Here is a 23,194-nt window from a genome sequence, read left to right as displayed (position 1 = left end):
GTATGTTATTTCATTGTAATTTCAGTTTTTTGCTCAATGAAATTATTTTTTCAGCTAATCTTTTTAATTTTTTTTACTGATTCTCTCAGGGATTTCAAATCAATTTATATCATATTGGACAATGGAAGTCCGAACTGATGAAATGCACCACGAAAGATAGTCAACCACCTTCAAATGAAAATAACACATTTTTTTTAATCATGTCATTTCGTGTGGTTTTGCAATCGAATCCAACCAAAACTTGGGCATATATTAGCAGAAGAAAACTATGAATGTTTTTCGAAAAGATCAATTCGTTTTGGCATATATTGCAAATATTAGCAAATAACAAGCATTCCAGGGTGGGGTTTCATTAGTGAATTTTCTTTTCAGAAACCTAAATTTCACGACCACCAAAACGAAACATCGATTTCTTTTATTTTTCTACTCCCAGAATGGCAGCCAAAAAGGTATGTTATATTTGATGCATGGGTTTGCACATAACTTTGCAAAGTTTCAATATATCGATTTGACACTAACATATTCTTTTGGCTAACGAAAAAAAAAACATACATTAGGACATAATAATGTCAGGTCAGACAATTCCGCTTTCTGCTTCGATAAGTTTGTTGGAGGTTAAAATGGACACCAATATGTCTTGGCACAATCAAGTCGCTGAATTGCCGCTTCTCAAAAGCTTGGAACGTGGTTTCGAATCAGAAAACTGTACACACCTCAGCAACTTTTGATGCTTTTTGAAGCTCAGATCAGACCTTTTTTGGAGTATTGTTCTCATGTATGGAGCTCCGCCCCTAAGCATACTCTGAAGCTGCTGGATCCCATCCAGAGAAGAGCCATCCGTCTTATTGGAGACGCAAAAATCATTTGCAACCTTGATAGTCTGGAACATCGAAGAAAGGTTGGAGATTTGTTTCTCTTCTATAGATACTTTCAGAGGAAGTATTCAAGTGTCTTGGCAAATTTGAATCCACCAAGAGCAGTATATATCAGAAATACGTGACGGATTGTGGCTGCTCATCATTTTAAGATTCAACTCACTGCTCAAGAACTTTTTATTTGGAGAACTGCGTTTATGTGAAATTAACTTCTTGAGAAAGTTGTTCCAAATGGATTTAGTCTCAAGCGATTCAAATCTACTGTGAATCACTATTTTCGCACAGGCACCGCTCTTAGAGCGCCTTGAGAGCTTTCTGTAGTGCTTGTATCTTGTTCTTAAAAATGTCCTAGCTCACTCATGAATCCAGATTTTTTTTTTGTTAAAAAAAGGTGCCACCCCTTCATCAGTTTTAAGGGTTAAAATTTTCACGAAAACTAGTGAAATACTTCATTTTTATAATGCCATGCAAATGTTTGCAAACAGCGAGGCGAATATGAGCGTTGAACATTTTGTGCACTGCGAAGCCCGGCGCAAGAGTGGGGATAGCGGTTTTGAGCTCGCGCACGGCTGAAAAAATTACTCAAAAATCACACAACCCTCGGAAAAAATACATATCTGTAAATTCTGAACTAATGTCGATGTTTTTTTTTTCATTATTGCGGGGTAACTCGTGAACAAAATAACATCTGGCATATCAGTTTTGTCAAAGAATGAACAACTTTATTATCAACAAATGCGTTCAGAAAAAATACTTTCAAAATTCGAAGAAGAAAGCTTCACCCCACCCACTCTGTTTTCAAAATTCCTTTTCGAAACTTTGCGAAGAGAATCCGGTATACTAAAATTATGAAACTACGTTGAAATTGGTACGCAATATACATTACAAATTGACTCAATTTTCAAAATTTCTTTTTGAAACTTTACATGCAGCTTTCTGTGAACTGGGGAAGTACAATGACATAAAATTGTATTATAAATCACAAATTTTTAGGGCAGCTATTTAAAAATATAAGTCCCACGGGATCAACAAGTGGTAATGTTCAAAATATAATAAAAATGCAGAACGAATAAATATATACATGAGTATGATAATGGAAATATGATTCATTGTATTCATTTTATTATTTATAACCATATAATTTAACAATTTTCAGGAGAATTAATGAAAAACACATTTATCATTATTGATTTTTGAAAATATTAATGGCATTATTTTTCTGAAATTTCCTTTAATATCTATTACAAAAGTTATCTGTGAAGATAGAAACTTATATTTAAATAATAACACCCACCAATAATTGTTATTATTGAAATTGTACATATTTTTTGAAGTAATAATGACTGACCGTTTGTAAGTAATGCAAGTAAAGCCTCAAAGAAAATTTCAATCGTTCATTTGAAAATGGTGATGAGGTTACGTACGAACCGTACGTAATATAAAATTTGCATTTAATAATACATTTTATATGGACGCAGTTGTTCAGTTTAAGTAACAAAATAGTTAAGAAAATGAGATGTTTGGATGAATATTCAATTTGTTCATTATTTCATGAAGAATAAAAAAAGCCTGAAGTGTTTTCGTGGTATCTTTGATTGTTTGAAAGTTATATCAATTATTGTGATGAAAAACAAGAATGAAAAGACAAACTGATTGATGTGTGAATATTGAAAATGAAAACAAAACTGAGATTTTTGTCATACAATATGATATTGAGTTACACGGGATTTGATTTTATTTTTCTATCCAAATTTAACATTGGATTGAATGTAAAAATTCTTTCGTTTGCAATGATCTATTCTCAAATAAACAACTGATGAGTAGTGGAAATAAATGATTTTATTCTGTATGACTCCTCAATATTGATATTTCCTGGTAGAATTGAATCGAAACATTTTTAATAAACAAACTTTTTCTGAGAATCATTGTTTTATTGCCTGTTCAGCATCAATCTGGAAAACATCTCAAGATGAAGCTCTGAATTCATTTATTTTAATATTACCACTGTATGTTTCATTTATTTTTTATTTTTCATTGTTCATAGAAAAGTGTAAAATTCAACTTTTGAAATTTTGTCAGCCTCCGGGCTAGAAAAAATCACACTTCAATTTTGAAAGTTATCAAAGTTTTCATGTAAACCTTCAACTTGGAAAAAATTGTTAGCTAACATAATTGAAACGAAAATTTTGTTTTTTTTTTGCCGACTAATTATTTGTTCATTAGAATATCCAACAGAACTGTTTTTTTAAATATCCAATATCTGCAATAGTTATTGAAATATTCCCACAAAGCAAATTCCTTTTTATTTGTTCATCTAAAATTTTTCATAACTTTCATACTATTTTTTAGCGAAACTTGTCCCAAATCGTAAATGATTTACCAACTGAAACTGTGTGAATTGACCTTGTGAACTGGGCTATATAATACTGGCCTGCATAGTACAGCATATCTACACTCTGAATATTTCTGAGATTTCTCTGTTGGAATGCGATGGTATTCAATCGATGAGTCAAACATTTACCCACAATGTTTTCCTCGTGGCATTAACATGACATTGATCCAAAGACATTCTTGAAAACTTTTCACCTTTTTCACATTATTTAGGTCTTTATGAAATCTAATACGTCGCGTTTTTATGGATTCATGTGAAAAAAATTCGCAGCAGGTTGTTTCACAATTTTCTTTTAGTAAAATTTCGAGATAACCAATGACGTATTATAGGCGTGTAATGATGCTGGTATATCGAGTTCATCAGTTCTGTTTATATAGAATATAAATAGAACTTTACCTAGAACTGAATACTGCGAAACTGTTATTTCAGAGTAGACCAAATCGTAAAACTTATCATTTATTTGAATATATGTAATGTTTACGGTAATTATTGAACATCTCAGAGGTAAACCTGGAATTTCATATCGGGACACTTTTTCACCAGAAGATTGGAGTTTACTGAGTTGAATGCCTTGCTGAGAACACAAAAGATACCACTCCCTTGTGTTAATGCATTTCATTATAAAGTTGTAGACAACTTAAAGACAATTATATAACACGAATTTCACTAGTTCGGACTTCCATTGTCTACTATATAAAATGATTTGAAATCCCTGAAACAAGTAAAAAAGAATAATTAAAAAAGAATAGTTGAAAATAACAATTATATTAAGCAACAATAAACCTGAAATGAAATGATAGTGAAATAACCTACAAGTAAAAATATAATAATTGAATAAATAAAAATTAAGGAATGAAAAAAAGAAAATAATAAAAAATAAAAAGTGTAGAGATTCCAAGTCACGTTAGTTCACGACGTTTCGATTGTTGGTATCTACAATCGTCTTCGGGTGATGACTGGACTGATTCCTCCGAGAGATGACTATTTTATAGGTGGTTGAAATACTTTCACTTTCTCTACTTTCCATTTTGCGCTTCACTGATTCCGTGAGAGATGACCGTTTTGGCGGGAGTTGGTCATTTTTCATTTGATGATGGGTTTCCATATGTTTCGTATATCTACGCTGGCCTGGCTGAATACGTTGTTGGACAACATGTATGCGGCTTCCTTAAATTTTCTCCTGAACCAATGTTCCTCTCTGTGCAAGATCTCAGCTTGGGACCACTCGATGTTGTGTTGATGGGTCCAAACATGGTCTGCTATTCCTGATTTGCTGGTTTCGCCTCGCTGTGTGTGCTTCTTGTGCTCGGCAATGCGAACATTCAGTGGCCTCTTAGTTTCACCAATATAGGATTTTCCGCACTCACAGGGTATCCGGTAAATGCAATTCTTGGAATCGCAGTCCGCGTTTGGGGGCCTGGTTTTTGTGAGGCTGCTACGGATAGTGTTACCGGATCTGAAACAGGTTCTAATGTTGTACTTGGAACCAATTCTTCTTATCCTCTCCGATAATCCTCTGATGTAGGGAAGTGCAAGCACTGGTTGTGACGGCTTCTCTTCCTTGCGAGGCTCCTGCTGTCTTTTAGCCAAAGTCTTTTCTACCATCGCTTTGGAGTATCCATTCCGCTGAAGATCATTTTTGATGATGTCTAGTTCCTTCTCGAGACCTTCCTTTGTATTACAGAGCCCAAAAGCACGGTCTAATAGAGTCTTGATGATTACTGTTTTTTGTCGATTGATGGTGGTTGGATTCGTGGTTCAGATACTGTCCCGTATGAGTGGGTTTTCGGTATACAGATGTTTCCCACTTAGTGTCGGTCCTCTTCACCAAAACGTCTAAGAATGGCAATTCATTGTGGATTTCCTTCTCCATTGTGAAAGTGATGGAAGGTCTCACGCTGTTGATGTGTTTCAGAAAGGCGTCTAGTTCAGTATTCCCATGGTTCCATAGTAGTTGTTTACAGCTGATTCTCGGCCTCCCCCCACCACTATGACGTATTAATTGCTTTTTTTATTGGTTGTTGTTTGGTGAAGTTTTTTTTGTTGTGCAGTGAAGTCAAGGCGTTGTGACCTTGAAGTGTCTGGTGCATGGATCGTTCAGATTTTTTTTTCATATGAGATTTTGTGTGTTTATGTGTGTGTGTAGGAGAATGCACGGTACAGGGTTTCATCATGTGCTTGTTTGTCTATGTACAAACATACGTCTGCATACTTCGAAGATCCTCCAAGTAATAAATGCTCCATCGGTGTTAGGGCACCAAGTTAGTAGTGGAGTGACGTCACAGCAATAACCGTTCAACGGCTAGAGAGCGACATGTTCACTCCACGACGTGTGGCAGAGTAATGCGTATTCATCGGTCTGCCCTCACCTCTCCTGAAGCGATGAAGGTTCGCTCTAGCCCCGCTATCGATGGTGACACAACGGCAGCCGAGGACTGTTTGCCTAGCGTCTACCCTCTCCGAGACCGCAACGACCACTGCTTGCTCGTATATCGACATCTGTTATCGCATTCAGTTGGGAGGTAATCTTGGCGCATGTAGTTGAGAAGTGGGGTTGGCTATGACGTCTTGACGGGTCCTATCAGAGTGTATTTAAGAAGCGTACGAGTGTTGGCTATGTCAGTTTACATCAAGTGAGTTAGTGAGAACTATTATATAAAATGTATTCCTGTGACTGTGGTAAATCTTTCACTCGTAGTGATAATCTTCGTCGGCATCAGCTCCAGAGTTGCCAAGGAGGGCCTGCAGTGAAACGGGTGAGAGTGGATAATGCAACACCTATGTATACGTGCAATTGTTGTAATGTGACAATTCCTATGAGCCAAGTGAATTCTCACCGAAGAACCATGAGTCATAAAAATAATGCATGTGTTCAATTGTCTGACGGTGTTCAAATTATAACGAATGCATTCAATTGCCGCATTGCTACATACAGGGTGGAGAGTTCGATTGTAACCAGTGACTACATTTCATTTTTCAATAAGATTAGGCAGAAGGTCATTGAATTACTGGAATCAGCCATCAGGATCCATAAAAGCATCAAGGTGAATATGGAAGTTTTTGGGAATTATATTCTTCAGACTGATGATTCGAGGGACACGAAGTCATTTAATTCCCAAAATAAAATAGTGGACCAATCTTCAGATTTGAATGCTGTTTTTGATGGATTCCGTGATGTAATTGTGGCACAAACGACTGAGTTCCAGGATCGTGACTCAGGTATTTATTTTTTAAAAATTTCAATAAGATTGAATAGTAATATTTTTTTTTTTTTATAATTCAGGTTGGACTTGTGAAAAAATATTGTTTCTCGAGGTCAACATTAATAAATACAGTCCACTGGAAGGACGTTCATATGTGAAGCTGCCTCAATGTATTCAATGGAAGAAAGCTGTTGTGAATGTTCGTAATGAAGATCAATATTGTTTTGCTTGGGCTATAACATCAGCATTATATCCTGCAGATAGTCGAGTGTCCGAACTTACGTCATATCCACATTTTTCCACTGTTTTAGATGTCACAGGTATGGATTTTCCGGTTAAAGTTAATAATAAGAGTATCGAAATATTCGAAGATAGGAATGATATTTCAATTAATGTTTACGGTTTAGAGAGTACATTTGAGAAGGGTAAAATGAAGTATGAAGTGATTGGTCCATTGCGATACTCACAGAGAAGACTCCGGAGACATGTCAATTTGTTGTTTATAACTGATGACTCCGGTAATGGTCACTATTGTTGGATCAAAGATCTTTCAAGATTAGTTTCTAATCAACTATCAGCTCATAGACAGAAAAAATATTTTTGTGACGGATGTTTGATATATTTTTCTGATGAGAGATTGCTTTTACGTCATAATATGTATGATTGTAATCACATTAGTACCACAACACCAACTACTAATTTAAAGATCAATAAATATGGTAGAATGGTTGCGGAAAATAAACTAATGTTTGAAAACTTTGAGAGGCAAATGAGGGTGCCATTTGTAGTGTATGCTGATTTTGAATCAGTGCTTAAACCGATTCATGTGAATGAGCCAAATCCTGGAAGTTCATACACGATTAAAACATTCAAACATGCCCCATATTCATTTGCTTATTTGATAAAGTGTTCATATAATGATGATTTGACAAAATTTGTTACATATAGGGGTGTAGATGCAGCTCAGAAATTTGTGAGTAGCATTGAAGATGATTTGAAAGAGATACATGAAAATCATCTCAGAAACCCTAAACCAATGGATACACAAACTGTCGAAGAAGAAGAACAGTTTGTTGCAGCCAGAACTTGTGGTATATGTAATAAAGCATTTACTGATGGTGACGTCAAAGTAAGAGATCATTGTCATGTCACAGGAAAGAAAAGATCACATGCCGCTCACTCGAAATGTAATTTAAATTTCAAAATACCAAACTTCATACCTATCATTTTTCATAATTTAAGTGGTTATGATTGTCATTTATTCATAAAAGAATTGTATAGGAATAAAGAGAAAGTTGATGTTATCCCGCAAACTAAAGAGAAATATATATCTTTCACGAAGCATCTCTTTACACACAGCTATACCGATAAAGATGGTGTGGTTAGGAAGAATTATCTCAAAATGAGATTTATCGATAGTTATAAATTTATGACTAATTCGTTGGAGAAGTTGGGTGCAAACTTGACCTCCGATCAATGTTTGGAGATGCACAAACATTTCCCACAAATTGAGAAATTCAATTTGATGAGACAGAAAGGTGTATTTCCATATAGTTTTGTTGATGACATTGACAAATTGAATTATCCATTACTTCCGACAAAAAATCAGTTTTATGACACACTCAATTGTGAACATATATCGGAAACTGATTATGATAGGGCTAGAAAAGTTTGGAATTTATTCGAGTGTCAGAATTTGGGGGAATACTCTGATTTGTATTTGAAGTCGGATGTATTGCTACTATGTGATATTTTTGAAAACTTCCGCACCACAAGTTTAGAGATATATAACTTAGATCCGGCACAATATTACACTGCACCTGGATTATCATGGGATGCCATGTTGAAGTTCACTAATGTTGAATTGGAATTACTAACTGACATTGATATGATTCACTTTTTTCAAAAAGGTATACGAGGTGGAATTAGTCAATGTAGCGAGAGGAAACATATAGCAAATAATAGATTTTTACCCAATTATAATCCCAACGAACCTTCCACATTCATTACATATTTAGATGCAACAAATCTATACGGTCACAGTATGTCACAACCTCTACCAACAAGTGAATTTACATGGTTGACACCAAATGAAATTCTTAATCTCGATGTGATGGATGTGAGTACTGATAGTCCGTATGGGTATGTATTTGAAGTGGACATTCATTATCCACAAGAGTTGCATGATAAACATTCTGACCTTCCATTTTTAGTCGAAAAAATAATACCACCTCGTACACAATCGAAAATTCCCAAATTAATTCCAAATTTGAATGATAAAAGAAAATATATTGTTCATTATAGGAATCTACAGCAAGCTGTCAAAAATGGATTGATTGTAATGAATACACATAGAGTATTGAAATTCAAACAATCATGCTGGATGAAACCCTATATAGATCTTAATACTGAAATGCGTAATAGGTCTAACAACAAATCTGTTAAAGATTTCTATAAACTAATGAATAATGCGGTGTATGGAAAGACAATGGAGAATGTAGATAATCGAATTGATGTTAGACTCGTTACACATTGGGAAAATATAAAGAAAAATATAGGTGCCAGCACTCTCATAGCCAAACCAAATTTCAAAAATTGTTCAATTTTCACTGATAATTTCGTTGCCATTCAATTGGGTAGAGTGAAGGTTCATTACGATAAACCATTATATTTGGGATTTTCCATATTAGAATTATCTAAAACAGTCATGTATGACTTTTTCTATGGATGCATCAAACAACACTTTGATGAAAATGTCTCTTTACTTTACACAGATACCGACTCGCTCATTCTTAAAGTAAACACAGAAAATTTTTATGAATTCATAAAAACTAACATAAGTAGATTTGATACATCCAATTACAGTATAGTTAACCAATTCAATATTCCAGTAACAAGTTCAGTCTTGGGTAACTTCAAAGATGAATTTCCAAATGATCCAATCATGAGTTTTTATGGTACAGGTGCTAAAGCATATTATGTGAAATCTGTTGATGGTGAATTTAAGAAAGCCAAAGGGGTTAAACGATCTGTAATAAAGAATGAATTGACATGCGAAGATTATCAAAAAATCGTCGAACAAGGTGGTATGATATTCAGAAAGATGAATTCATTTAGAAGCGTGTTACATGATATGTATACTGAATTAAAAAATAAAGTTGCATTATCATATCACGATGATAAACGATTTATCATTCCGAATACTACCCACACTCTTCCTTGGGGTCATAATGATATTGAATTTTATGAAAACGATCCAAATGAGAACATTCGTTGGATAAGTAATATTATTCAACAATCACAATCTCAGGAGACTCCATTGGATCAATTGATTAATTTATTATCTGCCGAGATCAATGATTGAAATATCATTCAATATCTTCAAAACCGGAAAATTCAATATTGATATTTATGTAGCCATTTATAATTAATAATATATGATAGAAGTAATGTGATATTAATGTATTATGTATGTATGTATATGTATTACTGTAATGAATATAAAATGATTAAAATTTTATTTGTATTATTTCTATTTCCCTAATCAATTACTGCAATATATAGTATAATGTAAATGACAGAAATATCAGTTTGAAGAGAATCATCGTAGAGTGCACAATGTCTAAAACAATCGATAAGTTTGGTAGAAAAAGAAAATGGGGTGGTAATGTCATTCGAGGTCCTCCTGGGAATGGTTTTAAATTAACAAAAGATGGTCATTATGACATGCAAAGGAAAATATTGAAAAATACAAGTGAACCAATTGACAAGAGTGATTGTGTAACTGTATCATATCTTGAGGGGGAAATTAATGGAGCAAAGGAAGTTATACTTCTAGCCCTACAAGCTGCAATACAATCCACAATAGGCAATATTGCTCGGGACGCCCGGCAAGCATTTAACGATAAAATTGCAGAGGCTCGGATAACTTTCACTCGTAAATTTGACAAACTTACAAGTGATGTAGACATAAAAATGTCTGACATAACAGCGTCTACAAATAAAAAATTTGATGCTATGTCAAACATAACAGGGACTACAATGAAAAAGTATGATGTACTGGAACAGAGAGTTGAAGTATTGGAGAAAAACCATAAAGAAGTTTTGGAGAGAAACTATAAAGTCAGGCCATCATCATCAGGTGGACTGGGATATCCAGGACTGAACATTAATCCAAATCATAGAATAATACAACCAAAACCAAAACCAACTGATGATGTATTAATGGAACCAACATGGTGAATGTATTCCCTCGTTAGGTTAGGTTAATAGCTACGTTAGGTTAGCTGCATACTTACGTTAGGTTAGGTGTTAGGTTAGTATTCCCTCGTTAGGTTAGGTTAATAGTTACTGTAGGTTAGGTTAGGTTAGGTTAGGTTAGGTTAGGTTAGGTTAGGTTAGGTTAGGTGTTCGGTTGCATAGCGGTAGGTTAGCGTACTAGGTTAGGTTACGTTAATACATACGATAGGTTAGGTGTTCGGTTGCATAGCGGTAGGTTAGCGTACTAGGTTAGGTTACGTTAATACGTTAATACGTTAGGTTAGGTGTTCGGTTGCATATTATGTTACGAACGCGCGCGCGAAGAGGGCGTAGATGTCTCTCCAGATGTCCCGCCTACCTGGGGCCGGAGGCCCCACCCACCTGGGCGGAGCCCAGGCAGTGGGCGGGGCCCGTTAGGGCCACGCCCCCCCCCCCCCCCCCCGTCGCCACCAACTTTTCGGATACCCCGCCCCTTTCCGAAGCCCCGCCCCCTTTCCGAAGCCCCGCCCCTCCCCTCCCCGAAGCCCCGCCCCCCCGACTCCCAACATTTGCGCATGTACACCCCTACCCTCATCGCGCATGTGCGCTCCCACCATTTTCCCACCGCTCACGCATCGAAGTCGATACCCTCCGGAGAGCACTCCACAACATTCAGTTCGAGAAGTCATCTCATCGAGAGCAGTCCACTCCACAACAAGGCAGTACGTTCCAACGACCAACTTGATATTTGAGTAAGTAAATTAGGAATGTTATTTTTTATATCAACTAACTTTGTATTATTTCTTCTTTTTCAGAATGGCAACCAATACACAGGAGGTGAATAATGCTGTGGCGTCTATTCTGCCGGTGTCCGCTGACCAGGAGGAGGCAGCATCTTCGAGAGCGGTGACGGTTGACCAGCCAACCACTTCGCGTTCGCGAGTTAGGTGCAGATCTTCTAGCCCTGACTTATTCGAGGAGGAGGAGGAAGTCAGGGCTGTGAAGAAGGTTTGCCAACGACCTGCAGCAAAGGTTGGTCCTATTTCAAAGTACCGAGCTACTTGCAATAGGACTAATCCTTATGCAGGTAGTTTTTCGACCTCTCGTAAGAGGGCCTCCACACCAGCAGCAGCACCAGCAGCAGTGGAAATTCCGAGGAGTCCTTCTCCGGAGTTGGTGATATTGTCGCCGTTGGTGACGCGACTACCACCGCTGCCAGCGACACCGGCGGATCCTGAGGTGTTGGTGCCACAGCCTATCGGAGAGGTTAGTGAAAAGATGAGTGTTTTTCTGCAGAGATGCAAGAAAGCAGAACGAGCTGCCCGATCTAGCGAGGCCGAGTTGGTTACCATGAAGCGACAAATGGCTGAAATGGATAACCGACGGAGGGAACTCCAAAAGGAAATGGCCGAAATAGATCGGAATTATGCATCTCTGCAGGAAAGGTGTAAAGCAAAGACCTCTTCGATAGAGCTGTACAAAAAAGTAGTGACAGTTATGGACACTCTTTTTGTAGATGAAGTGTAAATGTAAGATTAGTTTTAGGTTAGTTAGGAGTATTTAATTATGGTAGTTTTAAGTTTATATTTGTTAAGTTTATATTGAATAAAGGAAAAGGAAGTGAAATAAAGGGTGTACACTGTTTTTTGGTTTGGTACACATTGAACAATGCGATGGTTGGAGCATTTTTCTTCACTTCCTCTTATTATCATTATTATTTTTTTATTTCAATTCCAAGTTCTTCTAGACAAATACCTCACATCAATTTTTGTGTTCTCTAATCACTTGTAAATAATTTCATGTGAAGAAAATTTAAAAAATAAAAAAATAGACATGTTTCATAGTGAAATCGACAAGTATATTTCATTTGTATTTTATCCATTCAAGTATCTCTTTCATTGAATATGTCTTATGTCACTTTGCAATTTACCCCTACTCATTGAATATGTCTTATGTCACACTACAATTTACCCCTACTCAATGTTCCACTCCTCTCCCACTCCCTCTCGAAAGTATAAAAGTAGAAATCATCTGATGAAACATTCAGTTGATCAGCTAGCATCGAGATGGAACCCGATTCAACCTCCGAACCCTATAGCTGCCCGGATCAGGGGTACAACTTCAATTACTGGGATAACAGCCAGGTACAGGTTGTCTCTTCCACCACGGAACCCCACAGTCCGCCATACGAATACCGGGATCACGACATCAGGATGCAAGTTCAGCATGTCACTGGCAGTGACGAAGGACACTTGGATGACTCGGAATATCCAGATCCTGACGGATGGTGGGACCCTGCTTATGATGACATTGTCCCAATGAGTAGCGACGACGACGATGATGACGACGACGACTCTGGTGATGATGCTGATGACGAGCTTGACGTTAGACGTCCTCCACCATCCCCTATCCTCATCGAGGATAGTCCTCCGCCATCCCCAATCCTAATCGATGATGATGTCCTCAATTCCGATGATGACATATAATCATCTACTCGTCCATCATTTCCTTTCCTTTCCTTCCACGGAGTACACACTTTTTGGTTGGTGTACACGAGGCACTGCGAGGCTGGGGCAGTGTCTTCCTCCCTTCCTCTCCCTCTTATTAGTTTTTTTTCCATAATAATCACTAGAATTTCTCCTAATAATCGCTCAGAGTTTCATTCTTGATGTTTTCGAATCTCAAACACTGTTCTACATTTCACCCCCTCCATTTCATTTCTTCCAATATAAATATAGCAACAATCCCAGTTCTATATCATTCTTCCACAATGTCGAGTACAGGACCCATCCAAGTACATGAAATAGATTCAACGTCTGATCATTTGAGTACAACCTTCGCTCAATTTCTGCAGCGAATCTATGATCTTCCTGATGATTTCGCAGAACGAGTGGAACAAGGTATTCAGGACGACATAGATGCTGTTGACGATAATAATGCGGATGATGTGATTAGTATATCATCTGATTCAGCTGATTATGACGACGACGACATCATGAGTATATCATCTGATTCAGATGACTACTATGAGGATGATATCATTAGTATATCATCTGATTCAGATGACGATACCATAATTATTGTTTCTGATGATGAGGAGCGTTAGTCCATATCATTGCATGGATTAATAAAAAAATAACAGCCCTTTTCAGGGCTACAATTAAAGACTGAAACAATAAAAAAAATAGCTCTTTTCAGAGCTACCATTATACTTTCAAACAGAAACAGATTCATACCATTGTTAACATTATGTTAACATTATAATCTCAAACGAAATATATGTATGTGAAAGTATTCATCATTATATGCATATGAATGATTGACAAATGCCAACTTCAACTTTCATTTAAAGTAGTACTCATCATATGCATAGATATTCAATGACTATCAAATTCCAAATTTCGACTTTTCAGTCAAAGTAGTAATTTATTTGTCATATAATGTATAGATATTCAAAGACTAACAAATTTCCAACTTAGACTTTTATTAATCAAAGTATTCATTTGTCACATAATCTATGAATACTAATACAACTAACTACTGTTTGTGTGAATAATGTAGCCCTGAAAAGGGCTGTTGTTTTTTTTTTGACCAGTAGGTCCACGGTTATTGTGCCACAGGTTGGACATTATTACATATAATACATGTAGATACTCGGGTGAAGTTTGTTAGTGGCCTCTCGCAAGCTTCACACCAATTCTGTCCCATTTCCATAATTGAGACAGTGTTGTGGGTGTTGACATGGGCATACCACCCTCCATTATTGTTTCTATGCGAATAAAACCGAAAGCAGCACCAACATAGTTTTTTGTTCTCTCCATCTATTGTGCTGATCAATACGTATGCATCCAATGCACAATACAAATCCAAGGGATCTTCCAGTGTCTCACTGACATTGAGTGTTCGCATACCGATCCTCATAGCACCATCACCTTCAGTTGTGTCAGCTTCTATCCCTTCATCATCTCCTTCTTCATCCATGACCCTCTCAAACTCCATCACGTCATCATCTTCGTCGCTTTGGTTGGCCTCGTTTTCAACTTCGTCTATCTCATCTTCATCGACTCCAACATCTTCTGCTTCAACTATTACTTCCTCTAGCGGAACATTGACATCCTCATCATCTGATTCGTCTATCCAATTGTTTTCATCAACAGCAGCTATTCTATTTAATGCAGCATTTATTTTTGCAGAATTCATCTTGTTGTTGTTTGCTCACAGTTGTAGAGAGTGAATGAATGAACTCTAGGTTTGCAAGTCAACTTATATAGGAGGTGATGCGACTCCCACTTGACTCGTTTAGAGTGGAATAGTAGGAGAAGTTATCCCACTATACTTCCACATGATGTTGATTTGTATAAATAGAGATCGTAGGTATAGGAGAGAGCATTCAGAGTTTCTGTAAGTCATCTCTTTATATTTCTAATCGAATTAGTAAAATGCCGTTTCCAAAAGAGTGGAATGAAAAACCAAAAGTGTGTGTCTACCCAATGATGATTGCAGGGGCTATTGTGTGCTACTTTTGTCAAATAAGTAGACCTAAGGATTCAATCAATCCATGTACTGGTATGTGTAGTGATTGCGTGTTGCGGATTCAACTATCGCCTCCTTCTCATCCACCGAAGCGAACAAAATCGGATTATCGTCAACAACAGTTACAGTGTCTGAAGTGTTCCGAACCTATAATATTTAACAATATAGGTATCTGTAGAAATATTTGTGGTATCTGTGCTGCCGTTCCAACTCCACTGCAACGTTGTTTGCGTTGTGATACATATTCCATGAATTGTTGGAATCATGTATGCAATGCATGTAGAAGTACTTGGGATCTGTGTGAGAAGGTTGGTCAACTCTACCCCAATAGGAGAATCCATTTTTTTCAATGTTGGTGTTTGACGCACGAGCAACAACTATTGAGGAATAGAGTCAAAGAACGTTCCACATCCACAGAGACATATTAACATTTTTCATTTTTTATTATCGTTATTGTCCTCTATTATTAATAAATATATATATATTTTGAATTTATTTGTATTATTTTCTAACATTTAAAAATACATGCATGCAACACAAAGTTTTCCTCTTAAATGACAAAGATTGTTACATGCGTGAATAGTTTAGTGAGAGAGCGCATGTGCCAGTTGATGAAAGAGCGCATGCGCTAGTTTATTTTCTTCTATAAATGGTGAGGTCTCAGTAACATCATCACCTTTCCTATCCACATTCTATTGCTATCACATATCATTCCTCAGACCTTAATAATCATGAGCTCTATGCCGCTATTGATTGCTGAAGATGGTTCACCACTTGTTGATATCGATCAGACTGATTTTGAAAATATTCCAGTATTACATTTATCGAGTCAAGATTCGATAAATGATTTTGATATTAACGACTTCGTTAACTTTGCAGATGTGCCAGAACCAAATGAGCAAATTATTATTGAAAATCCGATCGTTTCGCAATTATCATCACTCAAACACTCTTCATCTACCCTTCCTCTTGGTGTTGATAAGAAATCTAGAACAATCAAGAGGAAGGTTACTAAGGCATCTTCATCGATTGTCACTGACTTTAAAGAAAAGAAAGAATCCAAAAGTGTTGTGCGACAGAAAAAACCCGCAACGAAAAGTGACAGATCGAAGAGGAAGCCAAAAGGTACTCCTAAAGAAATGAAGAGTGATTTGAAAGCTGAACCGCTATCTTCTTTCAGCCCCTCCATCGGTTTGGGGAAATGAAAAGGAAAGCAAAATGCCGTCTTGTAAAGGCACAGATGACTATTGCTGAACTTGAAAAGAGTGAGCGAGCTATTAATGCTAATAATGAAACTCTTGAAGCATTAGATGCCAAGATTGCATTAGCGAAGGTTGAATTGGCTAGAATGTCTAAAGATGCTGATGAACTCCGTTCAAAAATTGGTAAAGATAAGCAATTCCATCAACGTTCGAGAATGCAAGCTCAGGCTGAGCTTGAGGAGTCGACTAAGCTTTATGAGACAGCATTATCAGTGAGAGATAATTGGCAAAAAGAGTTGGATACTGCATTTCAAAGTGACGGCGATTAGTTTTGGGAATGATAATGTGTTTTCAATATCGTGAGTTGAAAAATATAAGCGGGAATGGAGTATACAATTAATTTGGTTTGGTATACACAGAACATTGCGAATGGCTGGGGCAATGTTTACCGCTGCAATATTTTTCAGTTCACATACTTATAATTGAAATGAAAACAATAATGAACTTTAATATTACTTTATTCATAAAAGTCACTATTATATACATTTAAACCATATTTGATTCATCAATCCAAGAATTTTGTTCGCTAGGAAGGCCTAACCACTTTACATATACTTTATTTTTTCTTCTCTTCAACACCTTCTCAATCAGATATACGTCAGGATTCTCGGTTCGTAATAACTCTTCTTCGTAAAAACATCCTCTAATCGGCTGTTCATTCATATCTTCAAGATTATAAGTCGTTGGGATGGTTTTATTAATTTTAACAATCTTGAATAGCTCCGTGGTAAAATTCGCAGTGTAAGACTTTTCAAAAATATGTTTGTATTTACTTATACGTACAATATCATTTAATTGGAATTTGGGTTTACTTTGTCTTCCTCCAATTCCATTGATACCCTTGAATTTTAATTTTGTTGTTGAATCAACATTGATGGGTGCCATACCTATTGTACGATGAACTTTATTATTATATCTACTAGTTATAATTGGAAGAATATCAAGCCATTTGTGGTGACCTCTCATCGAAAATTCCTTGTAGAGCCATGCCTTTATTGTACGAATCACTCTTTCTGCTATAGCTGCCTTCTTTGTGCTAAATGTTGAATAATGATTGATATTATATTCTCGCATGAGAGATGAGAAGCTTTTATTGAAAAATTCTTTCCCTTGATCGCTTTGTATGTGTTTGGGGGAGTATTTGGCTTCTTTCAGTACATGTTTCATTGCATTAGTTACTGTACTACCTGTTTTATCTTTAACTGCTACAGTCCACAGATATTTGGAGTAACAATCTATCACTACAAGTATATATCGGTATCCTTCATTACTTTTTGCATAAGGTTGCAGTTCAGCTAAATCTATTTGCCATAGATCTGCAAAACCTTTGATGGTGGTTATTCTTCTACGAAAATTACGTCTTGCAGGTTTATGTAATTCATTAACAACTTGTCGTTTGACATCACTTATTTCATTAGTCATTCTATTTCAATATGATTAAAGAGAAAAGGTGATAATGTTACTGCATTGAATGATGATGTGACAGTGATCATTACATGTGAATATGTTAATATATTATACCTTCTTCACGTAATTCTTCAATTATTGAAATTATTTCATTATCATGTCCGGTATGTCCGGCTGACTTTGAAGCTACCAATAGTCGTAGGCGAGCAACTAACTCTTTCGGTGAATTCCAGTACACATAATTCACAGGTTTAGAATTATATATTTTCTCCATTTTCACTCGTTTGAGTGCTCCACCAATTTTACTTCTACTTCTTATTGGATATTGTCGTGAGTCTAATAGAGGTTTGATAACTTCACGAAATTTTTTAGAATTTGTATTTTTAAAACCATTCTTCAGATGATATTGTTTATATGGAGCATTCGTTATTTTCAATATTTTGGAATATACTTGACGAGTTTCTTCATTATCAACATCTTGTGGATTCTTCAAAAAAATCATATCATACAATTCTGGACTACCTGCGCATTCATATTTTTTCACTTTATTAGCATCCCAAAATGAAATGTTTCCATCTTTGAAATTTACCACTAGACTTCCCATTTTCAGCTTTTGTGTAATTGGATCCATACGTACGCCAAATGTTCCATCATATGCTGGATTTCTAGATTTTATATTATTCAAATGTTTCATCAAAACATCTTCACCACTTTCATTCATAACAGGTGAGATGTCAGGATCCGAGGAATCGATGTGGGACGATGATGGTGTTTCGAATAGAGTTGTTCTCATATCGTCTTGAAGTGTGCTCGTGTCACTATTCACAGATGATACACTACCAAAAGATTGTTTTCTTCCTATTGGAGTACTCATGGGATAATTTGAAGTAGATTGAACAGTTCCATGATTTGGTGATAACACTGGTGATTTAGAAGTAGCGTTTGATGATAAAACATTCAATGGTTTCATTATGGGCTCATACAATCTTTCAAGTGTCGTACGATTTTCAATATTATCATTCTTGATAGAGTTGAATTTCTGCCTGACAGCTTCTGTTGTCTCTACTAGTTGACGTTTCAAATTTATTTCATTGTTTTTATTTTCAGGATCTTTTTTTGTATTCATAATGCCCTTTTTTTTGAATTAAAGCTTAATTCGTTGGTGAAGTGACCACTACAATATTCAGTGATCGAATAAGTTCCAAAAACAAGATCATGGGTATATAAAACTATCGAATCCTTTGCGATATCTACCTTCATCTATTTTTCTATCCTTATCAATGACTAGAAATCCATATTGGTCCTCCCAGCATTTAACACACATCAATTGGAATTGTTTGAATGTTACATCGGGTGAAACATGATCTGAATAAATGTGATGTAAATTCGTCTCATCTTGTTTGAACATTATAATGAAATTGGTATTGTCACGCACTAACTGTTTGGGTACCCGTGAATATGTCTGTGCTAGATAAAAACAATCAACATCCTTATGACGTCCCATACAGAAATATGATCTAATAATATCTTGCTTTTCACATATTACATCATCGAAAATGAAAACAGAATTAGGCTTAGCGTCGGAGGGTTCCACTATTTCTGCATTATTGCTGAATGTATAAAAACCTAATCCTTTTATAGGTTCCAAAACACTTCGCAAGTACTGATATTTAGGTTGATTGAGTGATTTCGAATAGAGATACACATTTCTAAATCTCAGTCCTTGTGGATGTGTTAATAGTGATATCATTGCATTCGTCTTTCCACAATTTGAAGGTCCTATAATGAGTCCTCGAACTGATGATGGAAGTAGTGGACCATGTCTGAATACCCTTTGTCCATTCAATCCACAACCAAATTTCTCATCTAGATTATCTACAGCAAACTTTTCTTTCTGTTTTACAATGCGCATCGTGCCGTGGTTGGAGACTATATAAATGTTATTAGCTTATTCATTTCAATGTGTACCATCAAACGATACGGACGTATTGAAAGTGATCGTAAAATTAAAAGAGGTTGTGGTTTTGTTAATGATTTAATAAACAAACTTCCTTTCGAATTACATCTACCGGAGGTTATCAATACTGTGGACCGGGTACAAAATTGAAACAACGTTTAGCTCGTAACGACCCTGGAATCAATAAATTAGATATTGAATGCAAAAAACACGATATTCAATATTCTAAGCATCCATCCGATCTTGCAGCAAGACATTTAGCCGACAAAGAACTTGAATACAGCGCTTGGGATAGGGTTAAATCGAAGGACGCGAGTATTGGGGAAAGAGCAGCTGCATTACTTGTCACCAACATTATGAAAGCGAAAAGACATATGGGCATGGGTTGTAGTACCAATAAGAAAAAATGTAAGAGGAAACAAACGAAGAAAAATAAAATTAAAAAAGTTGCATTTGGTGCTGGGATAGTCCATAAAGTGCGAAATGTATTGAAGAAAGCTGGTGGGAATCAATTTGTGACGAATAATAGCAAAAAAGCTATCACTGTGGCATTGCAGGCGGCACGTAAATACCTTAAAGCTGCCGGTGGAAAGAAGAAAATCCGCACACCACGCATAATTCCTGTTCCCAAGATCGGTGGACTTTTACCATTGATACCAATTTTTGCTGGACTATCCGCACTAGGAAGTTTGGCGGGAGCTGCTGCTGGTATTACCAAGGCCGTGAATTCGGCAAAAGCCAGCAGAGCGGCTTTAATGGAAGCCAATCGTCACAATAAAACCATGGAGGCTGTAGCATTAGGCAAACGCGGAAGTGGAATATATCTCAAACCATACCGTAAAGGTTTAGGACTATATTTAAAACCATACAAAGCCACAAACAAAACAAAAAACTAATTGAACCCCTACCTCAGAGGCCTCTTACTGATCTCGATCTCAGTTATTATGCACAAAAAATGAAAATTCCACATTTTCGTGGTGTTTTTATGCGTGATAGATTACCATCTTCAGGTCCAAAACAAAACGAGACAGCTATTGTTAATTTAGATGGAATAAGTGGACCAGGAACACATTGGGTGGCATATAAAAAATGTGGGAAAGAAGTCACATATTTCGATAGTTTTGGAGATCTACCCCCACCATTGGAATTGACTCGATTCTTTCGAAAATGTTCGAATGTAAAAATCAAATATAACTATGATCGACAACAGAAATTTAATACAGTTCTCTGTGGTCACTTGTGCTTGCAGTTTCTCTCTAAATAATTTTCCAAATAAAAATGGATTCAACACCAAAACTGGATCGGGAGGCTATCAAGGGAATGGGGTTTTCACTTAGAATGTTTTCAAAATATGGTACCTTGAAAAAAATGGATAAAGTGATGCTTGCAAATATGCCTAAGGAAGTGATACTTGCATGTGTTGCACATGAGATTGCATATGTTTGGGAAAAGTTGCCTAAGCATCTGCAAGATGACATCGATATAATGAAACATAGATATTGTTATGAGCACCACCACCACGATCAAAATTCAGAATCGGATGTTAATGACGGTCCTATACCTCGGAAATCTATGTGTTGTATTTGTAATATAGAGGATGTGAATATTGGTATCAATAAAAATGATACTTATTACAATACAACACCTTCCAAAAAGTGTAAATTGTCTCAAATGTGCTGTTGCTGTGTACAATAATAAATTGAAATGTGTTTCAAAATATTCATCAGTCATGTCACGAAAGTTCGAGCTACAAGCTGTCGGGACAAGTGTCTTGAGTGCGGATTTTTTTCCACCAATTGAATTGGATAGGAACAGTCGTTATGGATTAGGACTTTTGGGATTCTATGGATGCAATACAATCAATAATATAACTGAAGCTAATAACTTAGTTAGTTTTAGAATCAGTAATGACAACTCATCGATACCCCAAAAGTTGACAATTGAAATTCCATGTGGTGCTTATGAAATAGAAGAGATCAATGCCGTCATACAGAAACATATCATGTTCAGATTGTTTCATGATAAAAAACCAAATGATGTCGTTGCAGATGATATTTTCTATCTACACGCCAATAATAATACATTCAAATGTGAAATGCGATCCAAATATGAAATTGATCTGACACATCCAAATTCAATAGCAGAAATGATGGGGTTCGCTCATGAAATATTTCCACCAAATCAGATACATGAATCATCATTACCAATAAACATTACAACTGTGAGACTTATCCGCTTAGATTGCAATATAATATCTGGTTCATATATAAATGGTGAAGAATCCCACATTCTTTTCTCATTCGATATTGATGTTGAACCTGGCTACAATCTTACTAAAGAACCACACAGTATTATATATATGCCTGTCAGTCCAGAAGGTCGTCAATTGATTCACAACATTACAGTGCGTATTTTGGATGAAAAAAATAACCTTATCGATTTTGGAAGTGAAGAAGAGATTTTCATTATTTTGGAATTGAAGAAAATCGAATAACTGTTGTTATGGGTTTCATTTATAATAGACAAAATCGCATTGAACAATCCCAAACGAGTTGCACTATCAAAAAGAAAGGTGTGCATAAAAAGAAGCTCATTCCACAAGTGTATGCTAAACAGTTAGCACATAACGCTCTGTCTGTGAGTGATCTTAAATTTTTGAAATCGATTGGATTGAAAGTGAGAAAATAACAATGGTGCTCGAAACAAACAATGAAAAGTTGAATATATTCAATGAACCAGTGCTCGATCATTCTCTCATAAGTTTACATGAGCACACATATAAGCCCTATGGATCACCGCTATTCAGGAATTCGGATGAAATCAGAATTGCAATCAATAATCAAGATGTTATACTAGATATTGCCGAGAGCTTCATTTACATAGAAGGTAAATTCACCCCCAAAGATGTAGCGAAAACATGCTATCTCTCGAATAATGCATTTCTCTTTGACGAAATTCGTTATGAAATGGGAGGTGAACAAGTGGCTGTTGTTAGAAAACCTGGGATAACATCTACAATGAAAACCATGATATCATTTGGACAATCTCATGCTAACACATTATTGACATCTGGTTGGGGACTTTCACAATTGAAGCAAGATATCTTGGATACAAACAGTCATGTTTTTAGTGGAAAACTACCACTGAAATATTTGATGGGTTTTGCTGAAGATTACAACAAAAGTATCTTGAATGCCAAACAGGAATTGATTTTGATTATCGCTCGATCATTCAAAAACTCATATATAGGTGAGGTTGATGCTGATTTGGAAATAAATAAAATCGAATGGAAAATAAGGCATATTGTACCAGATGATAAACACAAG

At 36.2% G+C, this 23,194-nt stretch overlaps 2 protein-coding genes across 4 annotated transcripts in view; both read left to right on the top strand.

Moving 5' to 3' along the window:
- Pgant9 (Polypeptide N-Acetylgalactosaminyltransferase 9) overlaps positions 1–23,194 on the top strand; it is a 179,130-nt gene that overhangs the window by 81,088 nt on the left and 74,848 nt on the right. The gene's annotated exons all lie outside the window — the stretch shown is intronic.
- On the top strand, positions 11,159–12,430 carry LOC141482530 (uncharacterized). The gene is made up of 2 exons (XM_074176003.1): positions 11,159–11,461; positions 11,525–12,430. Exons 1-2 carry the CDS (start codon positions 11,310–11,312, stop codon positions 12,234–12,236), a joined length of 864 nt encoding a protein of 287 aa, XP_074032104.1. The 5' UTR covers positions 11,159–11,309; the 3' UTR covers positions 12,237–12,430.

Source organism: Leptinotarsa decemlineata, unplaced genomic scaffold, assembly GCF_025532065.1.
Source record: "Leptinotarsa decemlineata unplaced genomic scaffold, Ldec_3_MD MMD2_tig00001393_RagTag_RagTag, whole genome shotgun sequence".
NCBI classification, from domain to species: domain Eukaryota; kingdom Metazoa; phylum Arthropoda; class Insecta; order Coleoptera; family Chrysomelidae; genus Leptinotarsa; species Leptinotarsa decemlineata.
The sequence above is the reverse complement of the archived record's forward strand: the minus strand, read 5'-3'. Positions and strand labels throughout refer to the sequence as shown.